General features: G+C 34.3%; 1 protein-coding gene across 1 annotated transcript in view; it reads right to left on the minus strand.

The window, feature by feature from the left end:
* Window positions 1-17,814, minus strand: part of NCAM2 (neural cell adhesion molecule 2) — a 128,629-nt gene extending 110,815 nt beyond the window's left edge. The window contains exons 1-6 of the mRNA XM_053934797.1: window positions 17,709-17,814; window positions 16,543-16,749; window positions 14,216-14,359; window positions 9,920-10,057; window positions 5,218-5,335; window positions 58-218 (exon numbers count right to left, since the gene is read on the minus strand). Of these exons, the coding sequence (XP_053790772.1) occupies window positions 58-218; window positions 5,218-5,335; window positions 9,920-10,057; window positions 14,216-14,359; window positions 16,543-16,749; window positions 17,709-17,814 (874 nt within the window). The remainder of the gene's footprint in view (window positions 1-57; window positions 219-5,217; window positions 5,336-9,919; window positions 10,058-14,215; window positions 14,360-16,542; window positions 16,750-17,708) is intronic.
* Window positions 17,815-18,020: the final 206 nt, after the last annotated feature.

An 18,020-nucleotide genomic window follows, 5' to 3' on the forward strand; every position in this document is an offset into this window, starting at 1 on the left:
ATTTCCTTACAGTTTACATTTTAAAAGGAAAGATGGACCATATTATGCAGTACTTACCAAAAACTTGAAGGACTGTTTGTTTTTTGTCATTTCCTGCTTTGTTTTTAGCGTTACAGATATAAGGACCTGCATCAATATTTTTTATATCTCTTATTGTTAGTTGTGTATTGCTTCCTCTCAGGACATATTTTTCATTTTCTTCAATAAGTTTACCATTCCTAAAAAAAAAACCCAAAGTATAAATCAGCCACTAAGGTTCCAGTAACAATGAGCTATAGGAGCATTAATATGCTGAAAATAATTTTTGATGGAAGAGACTGCTATTACACCAGCCTCAAAAATCACAATTTAATTGTCAAGTTAAAATATAGATATTAACTATAAATGCATTAAAAATACTATAACACCTTTATTCTTAAATGTTCAGTATTGACCTAATGTTAGAAAAATGGTTGTGACTAGGATTCTTACATATGGCTCACACTCAAGGAAGGGCATAAGGAATTTGGTTATATAGTGTATGTGAGAAAATATTAAAATCATATTTTTCAAGTATAACTGCTGCAGTTCACATTGTAGCAACAATGTAGCAACTTATAAAAAAATTTAAATTGCATTCACGTAGAGCCTATTGGCACATCAAGAACCCATCCAAATTATTTCCTCTCAGTTGTTGTTGGCTAGCCACAACTTAGCAAGCAGGCATGTCTCCAGATGTTAGAATGAGTTGTGACCAGATGGTACAGAAATAATAAAATCTGCAAGCAATTCTGAGGGCTGATTGAGGCTTGACCTGTCCATTTGAGCACCTTGGCCTACACACAGCTGTTTTTTCAAGAGGGCATTACTCAGACATTCTATTCTATTCAATATTCCTAGTTTAGGACATTAAATTTTTTTCAAGATTTGAACAAAAATTATTTCCATTTTATTCTCATATAATGATAACTACATACATACATACATATATTTTGTATTTTCCTAAATAATATTTTCTCGAAAAGTGGATACTGCTTTTTTCTTGGGAGAATTAAAACTGTTAGTAGGAGTACCCTGATAATTATATAGTTTGCACTTAGTACTAACACTTTTTTTGTAAATAATTCTAATCCACTTAGTTACCAACTTCAAGACATTATAATGAGACTTGTTCATTTTCCAAAGAAAATCACGGAAACTGTTATACAGAACAGGAAAGGCCTAATTTTCCATAGTAGATGATCTCACAGAAGACCAAGCCTAACTAAAAACAGAACAAACAGAAAAGCCACCACACAACTACAAACAAAGAAACAAACAAAAATCCCAAACAACCACAAACCCCCTAGTGATTTCTTTTAGGAGACAAAAGGATGTATTCAAGGTTAGAACTAATTTCCAGGTACCTGTTTTCACCTGGAACTGCTATAGATATCTATGATATCTATAATCTCTTTCTCAGCAAGAATGAGATTATGAGTATTTCCCTGGACCCTCTAGTGAACAGAGAGATTCATATTGATGCTGATATTGGATAACAGGAAAACATGAATAATATACTTAAAGTGGATTATTTCTTTTGTAAGATAATTCTAAGTCCTGTCAGCAAAGACCAGGAAATTGATTCAGCTAAACTTTAGCAGTATAAATTATCTCCACAGCTATAAACAATGTTTTCAGTAGGACTATTCACATGAGTAAAGATTTCCAGTTCATGACCTGTAGTTACGTTAGGATCGTTATCTTTCAGTCCTGGCTAATTTAATTCCATTAGTGTATTGCCTTCTCCGAAGGTTATGCTTTACATTAATGTAACATCAGCTTCAACAGAGATACCAGTTCAATGGAGAATTAATTAGATTCTCTTAGTCCATGAAGTATCAACAAAATATACACATATATGAAATAGAATAGCAACTAAACTTTTATGACCTTTCTTCTTGACAAGGTATTTCAAAATGACTAATTTTTATAAGTGCACTAAAGGATTTTTGGAGAAAAATTGATATTAGTTCAGATGCATCCATTTTAAATTGATAAAATCTAAATATCATCAGCACCTGGAAATAAAAATGGTCAGTGTAAATAGTTCAAACTTCACCACATTAGCTAGTGTCTTAAAGAACTAAAAGCTTGAGACTGTTGTTTTGTCCAGCATCTCGCTTACAGTCAACACACAGAGATATGAGTCCCTTCAATAGTAGTGTCATCTGTTTTAAAAAATACAGATATTTTTCATGGCCTATCTGAAGTTGATCTGTTAAAACCAGTTCATTGGAAACCAAAAAGGAAACAAGGGTAGTAAAAATTGAGATAATTTACTTTTTAGTTGACTAAAATAGCAGTGGACTGTAACACTACCTTTTAACAGATCCAGATTCTGCATGCCTTAATAAAGAAACTTCATTAGAATGAATGAGTGAATAACTGGTGTGAGAGCCCACTTTAAAAGGCAACAAAGACAGAAGAACATGGAAATGTGTGTAACATAACTCCTCAGTATTGATGGACCACCTTAACAGGCATAGATATACTTTTTACACCATGAAGTCAAAATCCTGCAGCAGAATGAAGTAAAAGATCATTTACCACCCTTTTTATCAGTAAAAAGCTCTCTAGGACACTGAATATACTTCAGAATGTTTTGTAATGAGACATCAGTAAATGCTATGATTATTTTCTCTTAGAATATCTAACACCATCTCTCTTAGACCATTATCTATACCTAGCTATTCAGAGAATTCAGAAAACAGGCTTCCATTAAATCACTTTAATACACCTGCCCATTTTAAAAATGTTTAACCTGAGACAAATTAAATAAAATTACAGAACTCACATAGATAAAAGGTGAGGTTGTGTTAAAACTGAACACAATTCCCTGAATTTGCTGTAACCAATAATTATAATCCTTACAAAATCACTACTAAAACTTTATCAAATTCAAGACATAATTCCACTTGTTTATTAAAATAGAAACACAATAAAACTGAGGTTAGTACCAACTTACTTTCAACATCAAAAACACACTAAACAGGACAAAATAGGGAATAATTTGCTATTAATTCTGATAAACATATTCAATTAGGTTCTTAATGGATGACAAGCATACTAATATTAGATAAATTAGTTTAGATAAATTTCCCTAACAATCATTGACAATGCTTTCTAGATTTTTCTCAAAATCAAGAACAGTTATGTTGACCAGGTTTTCCTATGCTCAGTCTAATTTCTTAAAAAACCCATCTCTCAACTATTGTAGAAAACCAAGGTCTTTATCTTGACATACTTTTTAGTTAAGACCAAGGACAGGAGAAGAGATCAGCTGATTATGAATCCTTTTAATTAACTAAATGAGTGAAAATAGTCCTGAAAATTTCAGGACAGATATTCCAAAAATTTGATGCAGAAATTTAAGACTGGACTATCATTTAGTATTGTTTGCTTTCCCTGAAAATAGGAGGAATTTTCTTCCCCCATTTTTTGCCCCTTCTTGCATATCTATAATAATAACTTGTCACAAGGATAGATGTTCTTTTTGATGTATCATTTTACAAAATCTCAGCATCAGCAAATAAAAGAAACAAGAATACTTTTTACTGACAAGAATTTACACCATAATCAGATTAAATTAAAAGAGAATCAAAAGGGGAAAAAAAAACATCAAAAGGGAAGGGAGGCACATTAGCCAATATTCCTCATTATGAAATAGTTCCTGAAAGAGGAATAGAAGTTTGCATGTCTGATTCAATATCCAGTCCACAAGCCTGAAAAGGTTCTGGAAAATCTTTACAACAGATATTTAATGAATGGTTTAAAAATTTAGCTCCTCAAGGGCTGTCCAACCACAGGGAAAGCTTTCAGTGGGCTCTGATCAGTGTACACAGAAATAAGTGTCTCTCCAAGACACTTGGCCTGTGTGCATACTATGGTAATTATAAACATCCCACAGCTGTTAATGGAAATATCCACAAATGGTGAAAATTTATGTAATCTTCCTTAATATATACCATGATGCTTGTTGTCATACACCAAAACCATTTAGGATAGCAGATTTCAGGCAAGTCTTATGAATTTTGGTCAGAAAGGACAAACATTTAAAAAAGTACTACAAAGACATCAAATAAAAATAATATTGAATTTAATATCAGTTCTTTGATTTGGGCTATATATATATTTTGGGTTTCTTTTTCCTCCTCTTTACTAAATTCTGAATTCTAAACCACATTAAGGAATTAACTTTGCATTCTATTTATTTAGATCTCCCGGGATTCAAATTGCATGAGAGAGAAATTCAACTTCACAACTGACCTATGGCATAACAAGATTAAGATATCAGTCAAGGGAGAGAAACTTAATCTAACATTGTTCAAATGTTCCAAAGGAGGTGAAGAATTGATGGAAATTGCTTCTATGCCCTTTTTGAAAATGGGATGACCTTTTAATCCACTTGAAATAATATAAGTAGATGCAAATTATTCAGGTCTAAAATAGAAATGTGCACTAGTAGGAAGTATTGAGATACTTTACATTCCAGGAATGATACATATCTTTGTTGAAATTGAAAGAACACAGAGTAAATAGATATTTAAATTTTTACAAATGTTATATGGTAAGTGTTCCCAAATGACATAACTATACTATGCTCATGTCACTGATATAATGAAAAAAATACACATGAGATTTAAAAGCAATTCCATTTTCAAAGTACTTTATATTTATAAAATTATATGAAGTTACACTGAAACATATTCAATGACACATTCCTGGGTCCGACAAGTATCTAAATTTGTATCTCTTTCTGAATCTCATTTAAATAGAGTTAAGGTTAAAATCTATTTTTGCAAATGCGGAAAGTGTTACCTTTTTTTATTAGTATTGCTGACCTTTATTGCATAAATGCATATCTGTGCATTTATGTGCAGAAGTTGTTGTTGTACTGTTTTTGAGATATGGACTTATTTCTTTTCTACTCACACATGAAGAAATAATGACAATATGGTATTTTTGTTACTTTTTACATTTACCTCACTTGCTGGCAACCTGAGTGCAATTGAATTTGTGTGAGCCTGCTCACACGTTAATGCTTAATCCAGCCTTAGCAGTTAGAATAGAAATGGACAGAAAATTCTCTTAAAATTCAGTAGAGAAATTAAGGTTGCACAGCTTAATGGACTGTGATAGAAAATGAGGACATATTAAAACAATGTACTCTGATGTGGAGACCTCGACTGAACTCACCTGTACCAACTGATCTCAGGTGGAGGCGACCCAGTGGCTCTGCAGAACAAAGTTATTGCCTCTCCTCGATCTGCAGTGGCATTGAAGGATTTCTGTAGCAGAATGATTGCAGGAGGAACTGAAAAATAAAACATTATATCCTGAATGAATGAAAATTAAAATATTTTTGGTGTTCCTGGAGGAATTTAAAATGCAGGATCCTTTGCTAGTTTGGGAATTTAGGGTTACAATTAGGGATCAAGTTACCATGTGAATCATTGTTAGTAGTATTTCTTTACTTTTCTTAAATATAAGATTTTAAATATTATTAGGACATTTATAATTTTTTTTTTAAATAGCATGAATTTTTGGAAGTCTTTTTCAGCAGTTCTTCAATTTTCTTACAGAACATTCTAAGATGACTGAAGCTACACATGTATAAGACAATACACACATGAGACATAAAACTATGTACTGATGTTAGACAGTGTTTCTAAAAGAGGGATCGGTATGCAGGAATCTTGATTATGCATATTTAATTCCTTTTACTGAGCTCCAGCTTACTTCTCAGGCAGGAATATCACCAGCTTCCAAAGGGTAAATGTGATGCAATGGACGCAGCAATGCAATGTGCACCCGATGGATGCAATCTATTTCCAAGAATTTAATTTTGTTTTAATAGTGACAAATGCTTTTTGTTCTTGATGGGATTAAGTTATTATAAAAAATAACATTTATAACATTAATAATAATAAAATAATAACATTTTATAACTGTTATAAAATCATAACAGTTCGCAAATATCCTCAACCCAACTGAAAAAATAGCAATAATATTTGAGACAGAACAACTCACAGGCCGATATTTAACATATCTGTTTATATATCTTCTTCTATTAATTAACAAGCAAATATAAAGTGTTCAAGGCCAGATTGGATGGAGGTCTGAGCAACTGGGGGTAGCAGGTGTCCGTGTCCATGGCAGGGGTTTGAAACTAGATGGTCTTTAAGGTCCCTCCAATCCATTCTAGGATTCTATTAAATATACAAATAAAAACAATCCAAGCAGACTTGATGGAAGTCAATATGTGGAGAAGAATGAATGCCACAGAAAGTGAGAGGAAAGGGAAAAGATTAGAGATTCACAAAATAGAGGTCAGCTAGCAAGAACATCCTGTGAAATGACAAAGTGTCTCAGTTACCCTTTTTATCTTTACTCTTTACTAGTGAAAAGATGAAACAGGCAACCCCAATGAATTTGTTTTTAGTGTGCCATTGCGCTCCACCAGATTTTTCTCACCCACTCTTGAAAACCAACTGTTGTGGCTTTCTACCAAATATTTCAAAAGCCTTTTTACTTCTTAATCTTGAATATATCAAAATAATATAAAATCATGTACCAGAATTATCAATGATAAGTAATTGTGTGTTTTTATGTACTTTTCACACTTCTTAATGATGTGTTTCATAGTATTTCACAGATCACTTCTTTTCTATCTGAAATTGCATGGGCCATTACTCAGCACACAAAACCCTTCTGCTGTGCAACAGGAATTTATCCATCTCCAATAAAAAAGAACCCACAGCGCTACTTAGAAAGCTTTTAATGCATTTTAGCTATTTTGCAGCGCATTCTAATGTCTGGACCTTGAAAACAGTTGGGAACATGAGATAATTCTTTGCTAGAAGTAGCAGGCTCTTCACTGTTCACCAATAAGAACTACAGGACTGTGACCTGGTTCAGTGCATTACTTAAGTGCTTCAGTCTTCCAAGAGATACTGCAATGACAATGAAATGAAATATTATTTTCTCTTTTTAAAAGTAAAATTTTATTTTGCTCATCCTTTTTCAAGGAAAAAATCTGTTTTTCTTTTTATGCTTCTATGTATATAGGTTGGACCTAAAGTGTAAAGATACAAGAGGAAAAGCAAAATGAAGACATGCTGATAAGTCTCTCTTATTTCATACTTTAAGCAGAGTGGCAAAACTCAGTCCCATATAACTGTGTAAATAGTTCTCTTTCATTAATTTCAGTGGGATCAGGATGACTATTTAGTTTATGGAACTTCTCAGAAAGTAAAAAGTAAATCTAAGTAGCACATTAGGGAAAAATAATTTAAAAAAAGAAAAAACAACAAGTTTGTTTACAGTAGGACTTGAATTCTTTCATTCTCCTCTCTATCAACCATTTGTAACCACAGAAAATCATGACATTCAGATCTCACTTGTAAATTCGACTAGAAAAGAAATGCTACAAAAATTTTAGTGTTGCAAGTAGAAAAGAAACATAAACATTAAATTTCTAAGAGATAATCCAGCTGTCAATTTCTTACCCATTATAACTCTCCAAGGATTTCCATACATGAGAAATTACCCTGATATCAAACTTTATTCCAAGCTTTTAATTATTTTTGAGTAAATTTATAAACTGTTCATATGCAAACTTTAATTTAAAAAAATGAACTACTATAATTAACATGGTATGCCAGATTTTGTAAAATACCCCTAAGTTCTTTTGTTACAGTTTATCCTGCTTTGGAGACCTTACATGCTTCTATCCTGGTTTAGTTGAAACCAGGACAACTTTTTCATTGGACTCGATGCTCCTTGTGGGTGCCTTCCAATTCACCTTATGCTGTGATTCTTATTACAGAAATATAGTTTGTATAGATTTTGCATATTCCTTTCGATTCCACAGTGACTACTGTCACCAGATGACACAAGGAAAAACGACGCACCACAGCTTTGGTCAAGATGAAGAGACTAATTTATTTTCTCTGACTCCCATCTTTTATAGTTCTCAAAGGTGCCAGTGGATTGGAGGGTGAACGTGCCACCTCTCCAACGACACTGGACAAACTACCTGTACATCAAATTTCTCCACCTCTATGAAAGAATGCAAAACAATACGTTGTTTACAGAAAGTTGTGTGGGAAAGTTCTCTACAAGAATGTAAACTCAGAAGGCTTTAGAAAGCTCTTGATGATCAGGGCGACAGACTATAACTAGATGAATAAATAAACAGTAAAGCTGTAAATTTGAATAACTTTTACATACAAATACTTTCCTGATAATGTTTTCTTTTTATTGCAAGCTTAGATTATCCTCCAAAGTAAGTATTATTTCTTATTTCTCTTTTGGAAAAGGAGATGCAGTGGAAATATAGCCATGTAGCTTTTGGTGGCCTACAGACTGATCCTTCTTTTCTTTATTTTTTGTTTTTTTTCTTTTCTTTTTTGAATCCAGTTCATTTATAGGCTTTCCTTTTCACCAAAAAACCACTACAATTTTTCCTTTTTTCTTCATTTTAATATTACTCTGAAAGCTATTTTGGGTCAAGTTTTATCCATTCAACTTCATGTAGGCAAACCTATTTATTACTATAAATGAAGCAGGAAATAGCTCTTAATTGATGTCACTCTACATGACCAACCATGTCATAATCACTTATTTGGCAGCTCCTTTTCCTCCCAAGACTGAAGTTTAGAGATGAGTGTTAACATTCTTGCCTGGAGTCATACTAAATATACAAAAGACCACTTTTTTTTTTAATAATTCAGCAAAAAAATATGTGAAGACGGAACATAGTTTGCAACCCAGTGTTTTCAATTAAATACAGACTTTCTCAGTTCAACTGCATATAAATACCAGATAGAAGTGAAAGGTGATCAGAAGGTGGATTCATATCCCTGTACATAAATAGAGGCAGAAGAAAATCTCATTCGGCATTTTAAATGCTGAATTGATGCACTGCTGGAATTGTACATAACCAGGAGTCATGGTAATGCAGCACTAGAATGTACCACCTACAACAATCTAGAGAATTCTGCCTCAGATGCTGCTTGACAGTGTGGACTAAGAAATACCTGTGCCAGAATCTGCTCTTTCAGCTGAAACTGGCTGTGACTTCACCTTTCATAATGATTTGTGTAACCTGAGGTTTGCTGAGAAGGACAAGTCAAGGGCAAAGCATTTAAAGCTCCAAATCTAAGACACACTGTGGAAGAGTTTCACTGAAAAGCTGACATTAAACAGATTGCAGAAATGAAAAATGCCCTTTATGAATGGTGTCCTTTCCAGGCAATATATGACGAGATAGTTATCTTTCAACAGGTCAATGCAGAGTTTAAGACAGGTTGAGTTAAATGTTCCGTCTTGTCTCAAATCATTGATTTTCCTTCTTAGAGGTTTATTATAAGCTAATAAAATGTATAATGCAAATTTTCAGGTAACTTCTCACGTATTTTGTCACAAAAATAAAATTTGAAAAAATCTGTAACTAAGACTGTTAATAAAATGTATCTGTGACTTTTGGGACAGCTCATAAAGTACATTACACAGTGAAGGTGAATAATTATGAAAAATCAAGCGTATTTTTTTAGAGTAAATGACAAAACACTGAAAAAGACTGAACTCGACTACTATAATCTGAAATTCAAGCCTTGAAATAATTATTGTTCTGTAAATCATGGATGATAATGATCCATGCTTTACATATTTATATTTACTAATGCTATGAAATGTAATTAATTCTATTTCCATAGTATAGTAGATTTTTTTTTTTTCAGTATTAAGGAATTACATTTAGAGGTAACCAATACTAAATAGATGTGACAATTATATTAGCCAATTTAATAAGGGTTTTTTAGAAGCTGATATATGTTGAAATAGGCCATAATAATCAAACAAAGCAAGAAGTCAATTCATCAACTTTGCTCCTTACCATTCACAATAACAATTATGTCCCGAAAGTCAATTTCTCCTCTTGCTTCCACTCTTCCTTCACATCTGTAAACTCCTTCATCACTTTTATTGATCTTAAGAATTTGGAGATTATTGTTTGCTAATACTGCAAATCGATCTAGAAAGGAAAATAAGAGATCAAGTGGCATAAATCAAGTAAATCAAGACAACATAAGGAACACTAACTTAAATGAATAATATTTAAGTACTTTCTCTGTAAAATCAGAATACTCATTGACAAAATATTTGTAAATTTAAAAAGAAAATGTAGGCTGAGAAATTTGGGGTTTCTTCATTCCAAAACACATTGAATTTCCTAGAATTCAATCTAGATTTTCCATCCATAATTTCCTACTTACTCCAAGGAGTAATCAACTGTAAGTTAAATAAAAATTTATTGCAAAATGAGTGGAATACTCTTGAGCATTTACACAGAATAAGAAAAAGATTAAATGAAAAAAAAAAGACTCAAAAATTAAATTGAGTAATTTTTAATAAAATAAGCAACAAAATGCTGTTTTCCTCTCTACCTAGACTGTCTTTGTGCCCATTCTACAGCCCGATGTTTAATGATTTTCAGCTTGCTTGCCCTCCTTCCCTCCTCCTGTTCATTTCTTCATTCACTCTTGGTCAATGATATATTTCACCACTCTCTAACACTTCACAGAAAAGGGTACAAAGACATAAGCCAAAAAAAGAATGCACTCTATCTTCTGCAAAGGCCAGCATACACTAAAATTCAATACACATTTTGAGGAGCTGAAGGACACTGTAAAATCAGGCTCTGAAAGAAAACCATGTACGCACTTTTCTGCACTTGCAGGAGCAAAATTATAATCTTCAGGAGTAAACTGGACATGAATGTAATTTTTCCTCTCCCTTCTCTCTGAACTAGTGTATTGGGTTTATGTGTTGATGTGTTCGCCTCCAGGATCAGATATCCCCTTTGTCATACACATGGAAGACCCTATGCTACAAAAATTCATCCTGAACTGCAGCCTAGAGAAAGAATCCACATTGGAGATGTTACAGACTGACCACAGGCCCCATTCCCCAATCTCCCTGCATTCCTTGGGGTGGGCGAGGTAGAGGAGTCAGCAATGAAAGAGCAAAGTCTGGGAAAAATGAGAGGGGAAATATTGCTTTAATTTTGTATTTGTGTTTCAACACTCAACACTATTTAACTGGCAATAAATTCAACTAATTTTCCCCTTCGTCAAACCCATTTTACTAATGCTGGTGTTCTCCCTGTCTTAATCTCAGCACACTCTTTGTCTCATTTCTCGCACAATCTTGTTGTACTTAGTTTTTTTTGTGAGACTTCAGGGGGGATACAGAAGTGGCTTCTTTGGGAAGCTTCTAGAAGTTTCACCCATGTCCTAGAGAGCCATTACCAGCAGGCTCTAAGAAGGACCTGCCCCTGGCCAAGGCCATCAGCAGCTCTGAAACAATAGATTTAAGATAGGGGAAAGTTAATGTACAACAGCAATTGCAGCCAGGGAAGGAGTGAGAAGACATGACCAGAAGCACCCTGCAGACACCCAGGTCAGTGAAGAAGGAGGAAGAGAAGGTATCAGACCAGAGATTCCCTGGCAGGCCATGGTGCAGACCATAGAGAAGCAGCTGTGTCCCTGTAGTCCATCAGGTCCACAAGGGAGCAGAGATCCACTTGCATGTCCAAGATGACCTGGTCAGATCAGGTGGATGCCTGAAGGAGACTGTGACATTGTGGGAAACCTGTGCTGGAGCAGGCTCCTGTCAGGACCTGTGAACCCATGGAGAGAGGAACCTGAGCCAAAGCAGGTTTTGTGCCAGGATTGGGATTCCTATGGGGAACCCATACTGGAGTGGCTCTTGAAGAACTGCTGGCTGTTGAAAGGTTTGCTGAAGTTTGTGGAGGTGTCCCCACACTGGAGCAGGGGAAGAGTATGAGGAATCCTCCCCTGAGGAGGAAGGAGCAGCAGAGACAATGTTTGGAGTCATGTTAAGCCCAAGAAGAAAGAAGGTATGGGGGAAAGGTGCAATTTAAGACTTTTATTTCTCACTATCTTACTCTGATTATGTTGGCAATTATATTTTCCTCGAGTCAAATCTGTTTTGCCCATGATGGCAATTGGCAAGTGATTTCTCCGTGTCCTTATCTCGATCCATGAGCCTTTTATTATATTCTCTCTCTCCTGTCCAGTTTCAGAGGAGGTGACTGAGCAGCTTTGGTGACACCTGGTATCCAGCCAAGGTCAACCTCTTGAGGAGGGTAAGTGAGAAAAAGGCTGGGTGGGTGCCTGGAAGCTCACCAATGTAAGCCCACCAAAACTAGTCAGTATTATTTCACTCTTCTGAGAAGAATGACTTCCTGCAATTCACTGAATGTGGGTTTTGAAGAACCTTAAGACCTGTTACTCAGCTGTTGTTCTTGTCCTATTTTGCACCTTTCAATATCAGAGGATGATGAGATTTAGCAGCTTTCATTTTTAACTAGCCAAGTTATGAAACTTACGAAAATTACTTCTGTACTAATAGTAAGAATTCTACCATAAAATGAAGAGAGAAATGAAAAAAAAAAAAGAAAATCATGCTTCACCTGATTCAAGTTTACAGGACATTAACATCATCCACACATTTATGCTAATTAAGTCTGGTTTGTTAAAGTCATGCTTAAATATTAATGCCATTTCATATACTAGCACATAAAAATAACATATATTTTCCTGTTCTGCTCCTACACAATTACCTACACAGAACTGGGCCTCCAAACATTTTGAAAAGGGGAGATCCAGCCCTTTTTTTAACCTTTAAGTATTGGTAAACCTTTTTTTTTTTTTTTTTTTTTTTTTTTTTTTTTTTTTTTTTTTTGTTTTTGTTTTTGTTTTTGTTTGTTAACCATAGTCATGCAATGTGTGAGATGATAGTTCACTGTGCCATGGATATCTTGATAAAATTGTGCCCTTTACTAAACAGATTTGAGTTGGTGAATCTGGAAGTAACTGGGCATTACACTACTCCAGATCATCACTGCATCGTCTGGACTCAACCCCCTCAACTTCAAATGCCTGATTTAGAAGAACAGTCATTAGCATGACCTCCCCCTTCAGTCATATCACATGTTAAGTGGTGTGGCTGACAAGAAGGGCTTATGTCTTTTCAGTGGCACTCAATCCAATCTAGAGGAGTTTTTGGCTCATGGTTTGCAAATTTTGCTGCGTATGTACCAGTCTTTGAGCCAGAATGTCCAATAAAATACTGTCTAATAGTGGGACATTGCTAAAGAGCTGTTGAATAAAATATCAAAACTTTGGAAAATCGTCTTCAGGCTTTCTTTCCCAATGGAGAGGAACCTAAGACTGAGTCCAGAACATCAACCATGCTTTTTTTCCCCTAAAACAATTGTTCCACATTTTCTTATTTGACTTCATAAAGCCCCCAACAAACTTTTCATTTTCATTTTGAAATAAAAATAACAATAAATTTTGAAATAATAAGAATTTTAAATATGTACTTCTACTGAGTTTCATTACATGCAGAGAGAAAAACTGATGGGAAGTTAGAAAAGCTGATTAATTAACAATGTTAGTTCTTTTCAGAAAATGTAAAAAAATCATATTTTGGCAAAGACGACTATTGAGACACACTGAAAAAAAATGATTCAAAGTTTTTGTGGGTGTAAGTCAAAATAATACTATTTGACTAAGTAATTGCCTCTCTAGACACTTAGAACTTGCATGTGGGGAAGGTGAGATTTGTCTTAATCCAAGCTTTATCAGTCCAGCTTCAGCAGATCACTTCTATCACAGTTACTTGTAACTCAGAGGGTAATTTACCCTTATACAAGCAAACTCTCACAGTAATGCAAAATGCCTCTCCACCTGGAATTCTCTGAGCAACTGCACAAGTTCCCAAAGTCAGGGCTGTGTAGGGTCAGTATCACAGCTTGGTCTGCAGTGAAGTTCATCTCTATGTAATTTAAATGTGTTCAACTCCTATGGACAAGGCACACCAGGAAGAAATCCCGTGAGGGAGCTCCCAGCAATCTTTTGGGCATTTGGACAATCATGTTACACCTAGGCAAAATTCGTGATTGGAAAAAAGACACATGGGGGAAACCATTGTACACAAATTCTCCACAGATCACAGAACCTGGTTAAATTACACTTAGGCTGATGGACTAATCAAACCCCCCACACCACAAAGTCCACTATAACTTTAAAAAGTCCTTTTTTAAAATAATGTTTTAATATCAATTGGAATGTATAACTTAAAGAGTTACCAAAATACTAACTGTCAGCAATAGTTGTGACTTCCTCATTCCGATACAACCAGCTGACAATGGGAGCAGGTGAACTCGTAACACGGCAAACAACTTCTGCATCTTCTCCCTGCCTGAACTCTTGTGGAGATACTATGTCCCGAAAAGTGAGCTTTTCTGAAAAGGGAAAAAAAAAAAAAAAAAGAAAACAGAATATGGTAAGAGTCTTACACTTAACTTAGCATTAAAATTACATTCAACAACAAATAAGATAAATACCACTATTAAATCTTATTGTGATAGTACAGAATTATTTCCATAACATAATTTTCCCACATAAGACTCTAAACATCCTGAATTCTGCCTGTAAAAATTACTTTACAATCCTTTTGTATTATGCAAACTTTTGTTTATTTATATACATTCTCAAGGTTTTATAAACAAATTTTCATTGTTTTCAATGTTTCGAAACACTGTTTTTAAGCCCTAGATCTTAGAAGTTCATGTTGATAGTTTATTTACTCTCTTGTGGGTTTTATTCCTCATTATTCTATTACTGAATTAAAACCTCATTTTTTTTCTATTAAATCTTCCATAAAAAAACATTAAAATTTGGAAAATTCTCATGAGAAAAGTGGAATTTTTGCCTCACTGCAAAAAACAGCAGCTGAGTAAAATTCAACATTAAAAGGCCAGTGAAAAACTATTAGGTATATTATGACTATTAGGTCATAAGAAATTGTATAATTATTTTTAGGAACTAACAAGATTGTTTTAGGTCTGTTGAGGCTTTTAATTTTTCCAAGCTCAAATAACCAAATGATATTTGATTTTCCACATGTGTCAAATAAATCCATTCTTTTTAGAAGTCCAAGATGCTATTAATCCATGATCTCATATAAGATGCAATGCAGTTGACTAACACACATATAAAAAATATCTGGAAGAATTCTTACACACAGAATAAATAAACCAGCCTATTTTCTCTCAAGTCAAAGATGGCCAATTACATTTCAAAGTCAACTTTGGGGAGCTTATGCCAGAGATGCAGCTTCATCTCTGTTGTTACATCTCATACATTTTTATATGACGTCAGAAAAAAGCCTCTCACAGACATCTGAGCATCCTAAAAACCAGGCCCTAAGACTACCAACAAGTTATCCTGCTTTTTTCTTACACCACAAATATGAATAAGGAAATTTTACATGTCTGTAACCTTAACATTACTTGTGTAGGTTTGCAGGTTTGTCTGACCTCAGAATTATTAAAATTAACACATGCAAATGCTTCTAAATATTTCTACTTTTCTCAGAATTCTGCAGTGGAGCAACTGACAGTTTTATGCATACAAATGAATTCACGAAAAATTGAAATCCTTTGATTTGTAAGGTTTCAAACCACCATGTAATCTCTTCTAACTGCTACCACCTTTTTATGGGTTGTTTTAGCAGAAGATTTTTTTTAATCTTCTTTTTTTAATCTATGTCTTTTGTTATCTGAGTTATCTCTACCTCTCAGAACCAGTGCTTTACCATTCTACTCTGTATTTTTTGTCTCATTGTAATTCCTTCGCATTTAAAAAACCTATTCTCCAATGAACTTAGATCCTAACTCAGCTGATGGGCTGCTGGCATATGCCCCATCTTTCACCAACAAAGACCTTGCCTTACATCTTCACTGTGCTTGTTTAATGCATAGCTTTTAGGTATTTTTGATTGATCTAAAGAATGTGATAGAATGTAGTTATTCAACACTGAGAAAAAAGCTACTCAAATCTCTCAGAGAATCTCACACTACAATAGCATGGATTTATTTTTCAAATATACTCCTCAAGTCGTTGCTTGCAATTGAAATCCATTTTGGTTACTTATCACACTGAGCTTCAATGGCTTATGTCAAAACTCATTCATAGGGCCAAGAATAGCAAAAGACAGAGATTAAAATAACAATAATTCAGTAAAAAAATCCACTTTTAAGATGTCATATATTGCACTTCCTGCACTTTTATTTATACACATATTTGTAATATTGTGTAATTTGTAAACTGTATACACATTTGTAATATGAATTATACTGACCTATTTTTTCCTCCTATTTTCTCATTTCTTTGAGGGGCAGACAGTGCACCCTCATAAGATGGCATTCTAAAATATAGGAGAAAAGCAATCTACAACACTTATAAGTGGCCCTCCAATTAATTCAAATCTTTGTCATAATGTCTACTTACTAAACTACACGAGATGCAATTTGGAAGGTAAAGTTCAGAGCTTGGGATGATATTTTGAGAGGCTTTACTTTCTTTATGCTAGTGGCTTTTAAAACACAGTCTTTTATTTGTTAATTGATAGTATTTTACTTACGATAAATCTCCAAAACTACAGTAGCTTCTTGAGTTTGTCCTTTAGCATCTGTTGCTTGGCACCGGTATATACCAGCATCTTCGATGTTTGCGTTATAAATGGTAAGGCGTGAGCGAACACCTTCCTTCTGAACAACCACCCTCTGACTAGAAACGATCTTTTCTCCTTGTGGGTTGTACCAATCTATGCTCTCAGGCTCACCAATGGCTACAAACAAAACCAAAACCAGTACAAATTTAGACATTTAGAAGGACATCATGCAACGTGTATGCCTACCCAATGCATGGTCTATGCAGTGTGAGGAATTTAAACTAAATTTTTTCATGGAAAGGGTTGTCAAACACTGGCTACCCAGGAAGATGGTGGAATCACCCTGGAGGTGTTCAAGGGATGACTGATTCAGTGCCATGCTCTAATTGACAAGGTGGTGATCAGTTGAAACTTAGACTTGACAGTCTTAGAGGTCTTTTCCACCTAAGTCATTCAGTGATTCTGCAATGTCAGCTAATTGCTAAATTATGCGAGTTGTAAGAAAGACAAGCAGGACAAAACTGCAGGCAAATGTACAATCGTTGAGACAGGGTAAAATAGCAGCTCAAGGATCTCAAGAGGGGGAAAAAAGCACAGAAGAGTATAAAGTCTTGTAGGAAAGAAACAGGCTGTCAGTGACTGGATCAACTGGTCAAGTCATCAGGCAATTTCACTGTCAGTGCAGTCAGGCCATGTGTCACTGTCCGTGGAAGATCTCAATTCAGCACCATCAAGGATCCATATCAATAAGCTGCAAATGCAAATTCTTATCCTCCTGACTGATTACTGCCTCACCAGAAAAAAATCTCCCTGTCTGTCTCATTAGGTTGGAGAGGATTTAATTTCTTAGTTTAAATAAGTGACAATTTTTTAATTACAAAAGCATCCTAACAGATATAAACTACCTCTACTGATATAGAGAATTCAAACTGATTCAGTGTGTGAAATGAAGAGATCCTAGACAGGAAATGTGAAGCCAGTGAACTCCTAGGATTAGCTGCAGTTCTTACAAGGCAATGTAAATGTACAACAGTATGTTAATTTAATATTGTGAAACAACTACTTCAGTTACAAATACATTAAAAATTAAAAATTTAACAAAAATTATATATCCTACAAATAAAATTAATACATACCTGTGCATGTGAAGAACTTGGATTCACTCACACTGAGCTCAACTTTGCTAAGTGAAATTGTTACTTGAAGTAAAGCTGAAAAATATAAAGTAGATTGTAAATTCATTTGAGAATTTATCAGTTTAAATCTTATACTGTCAAGTTTTATATTGTTTTCATTCTATATATTGAACCTGTTCTACAAGTATGAAATTTCAACTAAACATTGTTATGGTTTGAACTAACGTACATATTGAGATAGAGAAAACAATCTAAATAAGGATGCTACACAATGATGACAGTCTTATGTCCCAAACCTGAGGACTAAATTAA

Source organism: Vidua chalybeata, chromosome 2 (genome assembly GCF_026979565.1).
Source record: "Vidua chalybeata isolate OUT-0048 chromosome 2, bVidCha1 merged haplotype, whole genome shotgun sequence".
Taxonomy (NCBI): domain Eukaryota; kingdom Metazoa; phylum Chordata; class Aves; order Passeriformes; family Viduidae; genus Vidua; species Vidua chalybeata.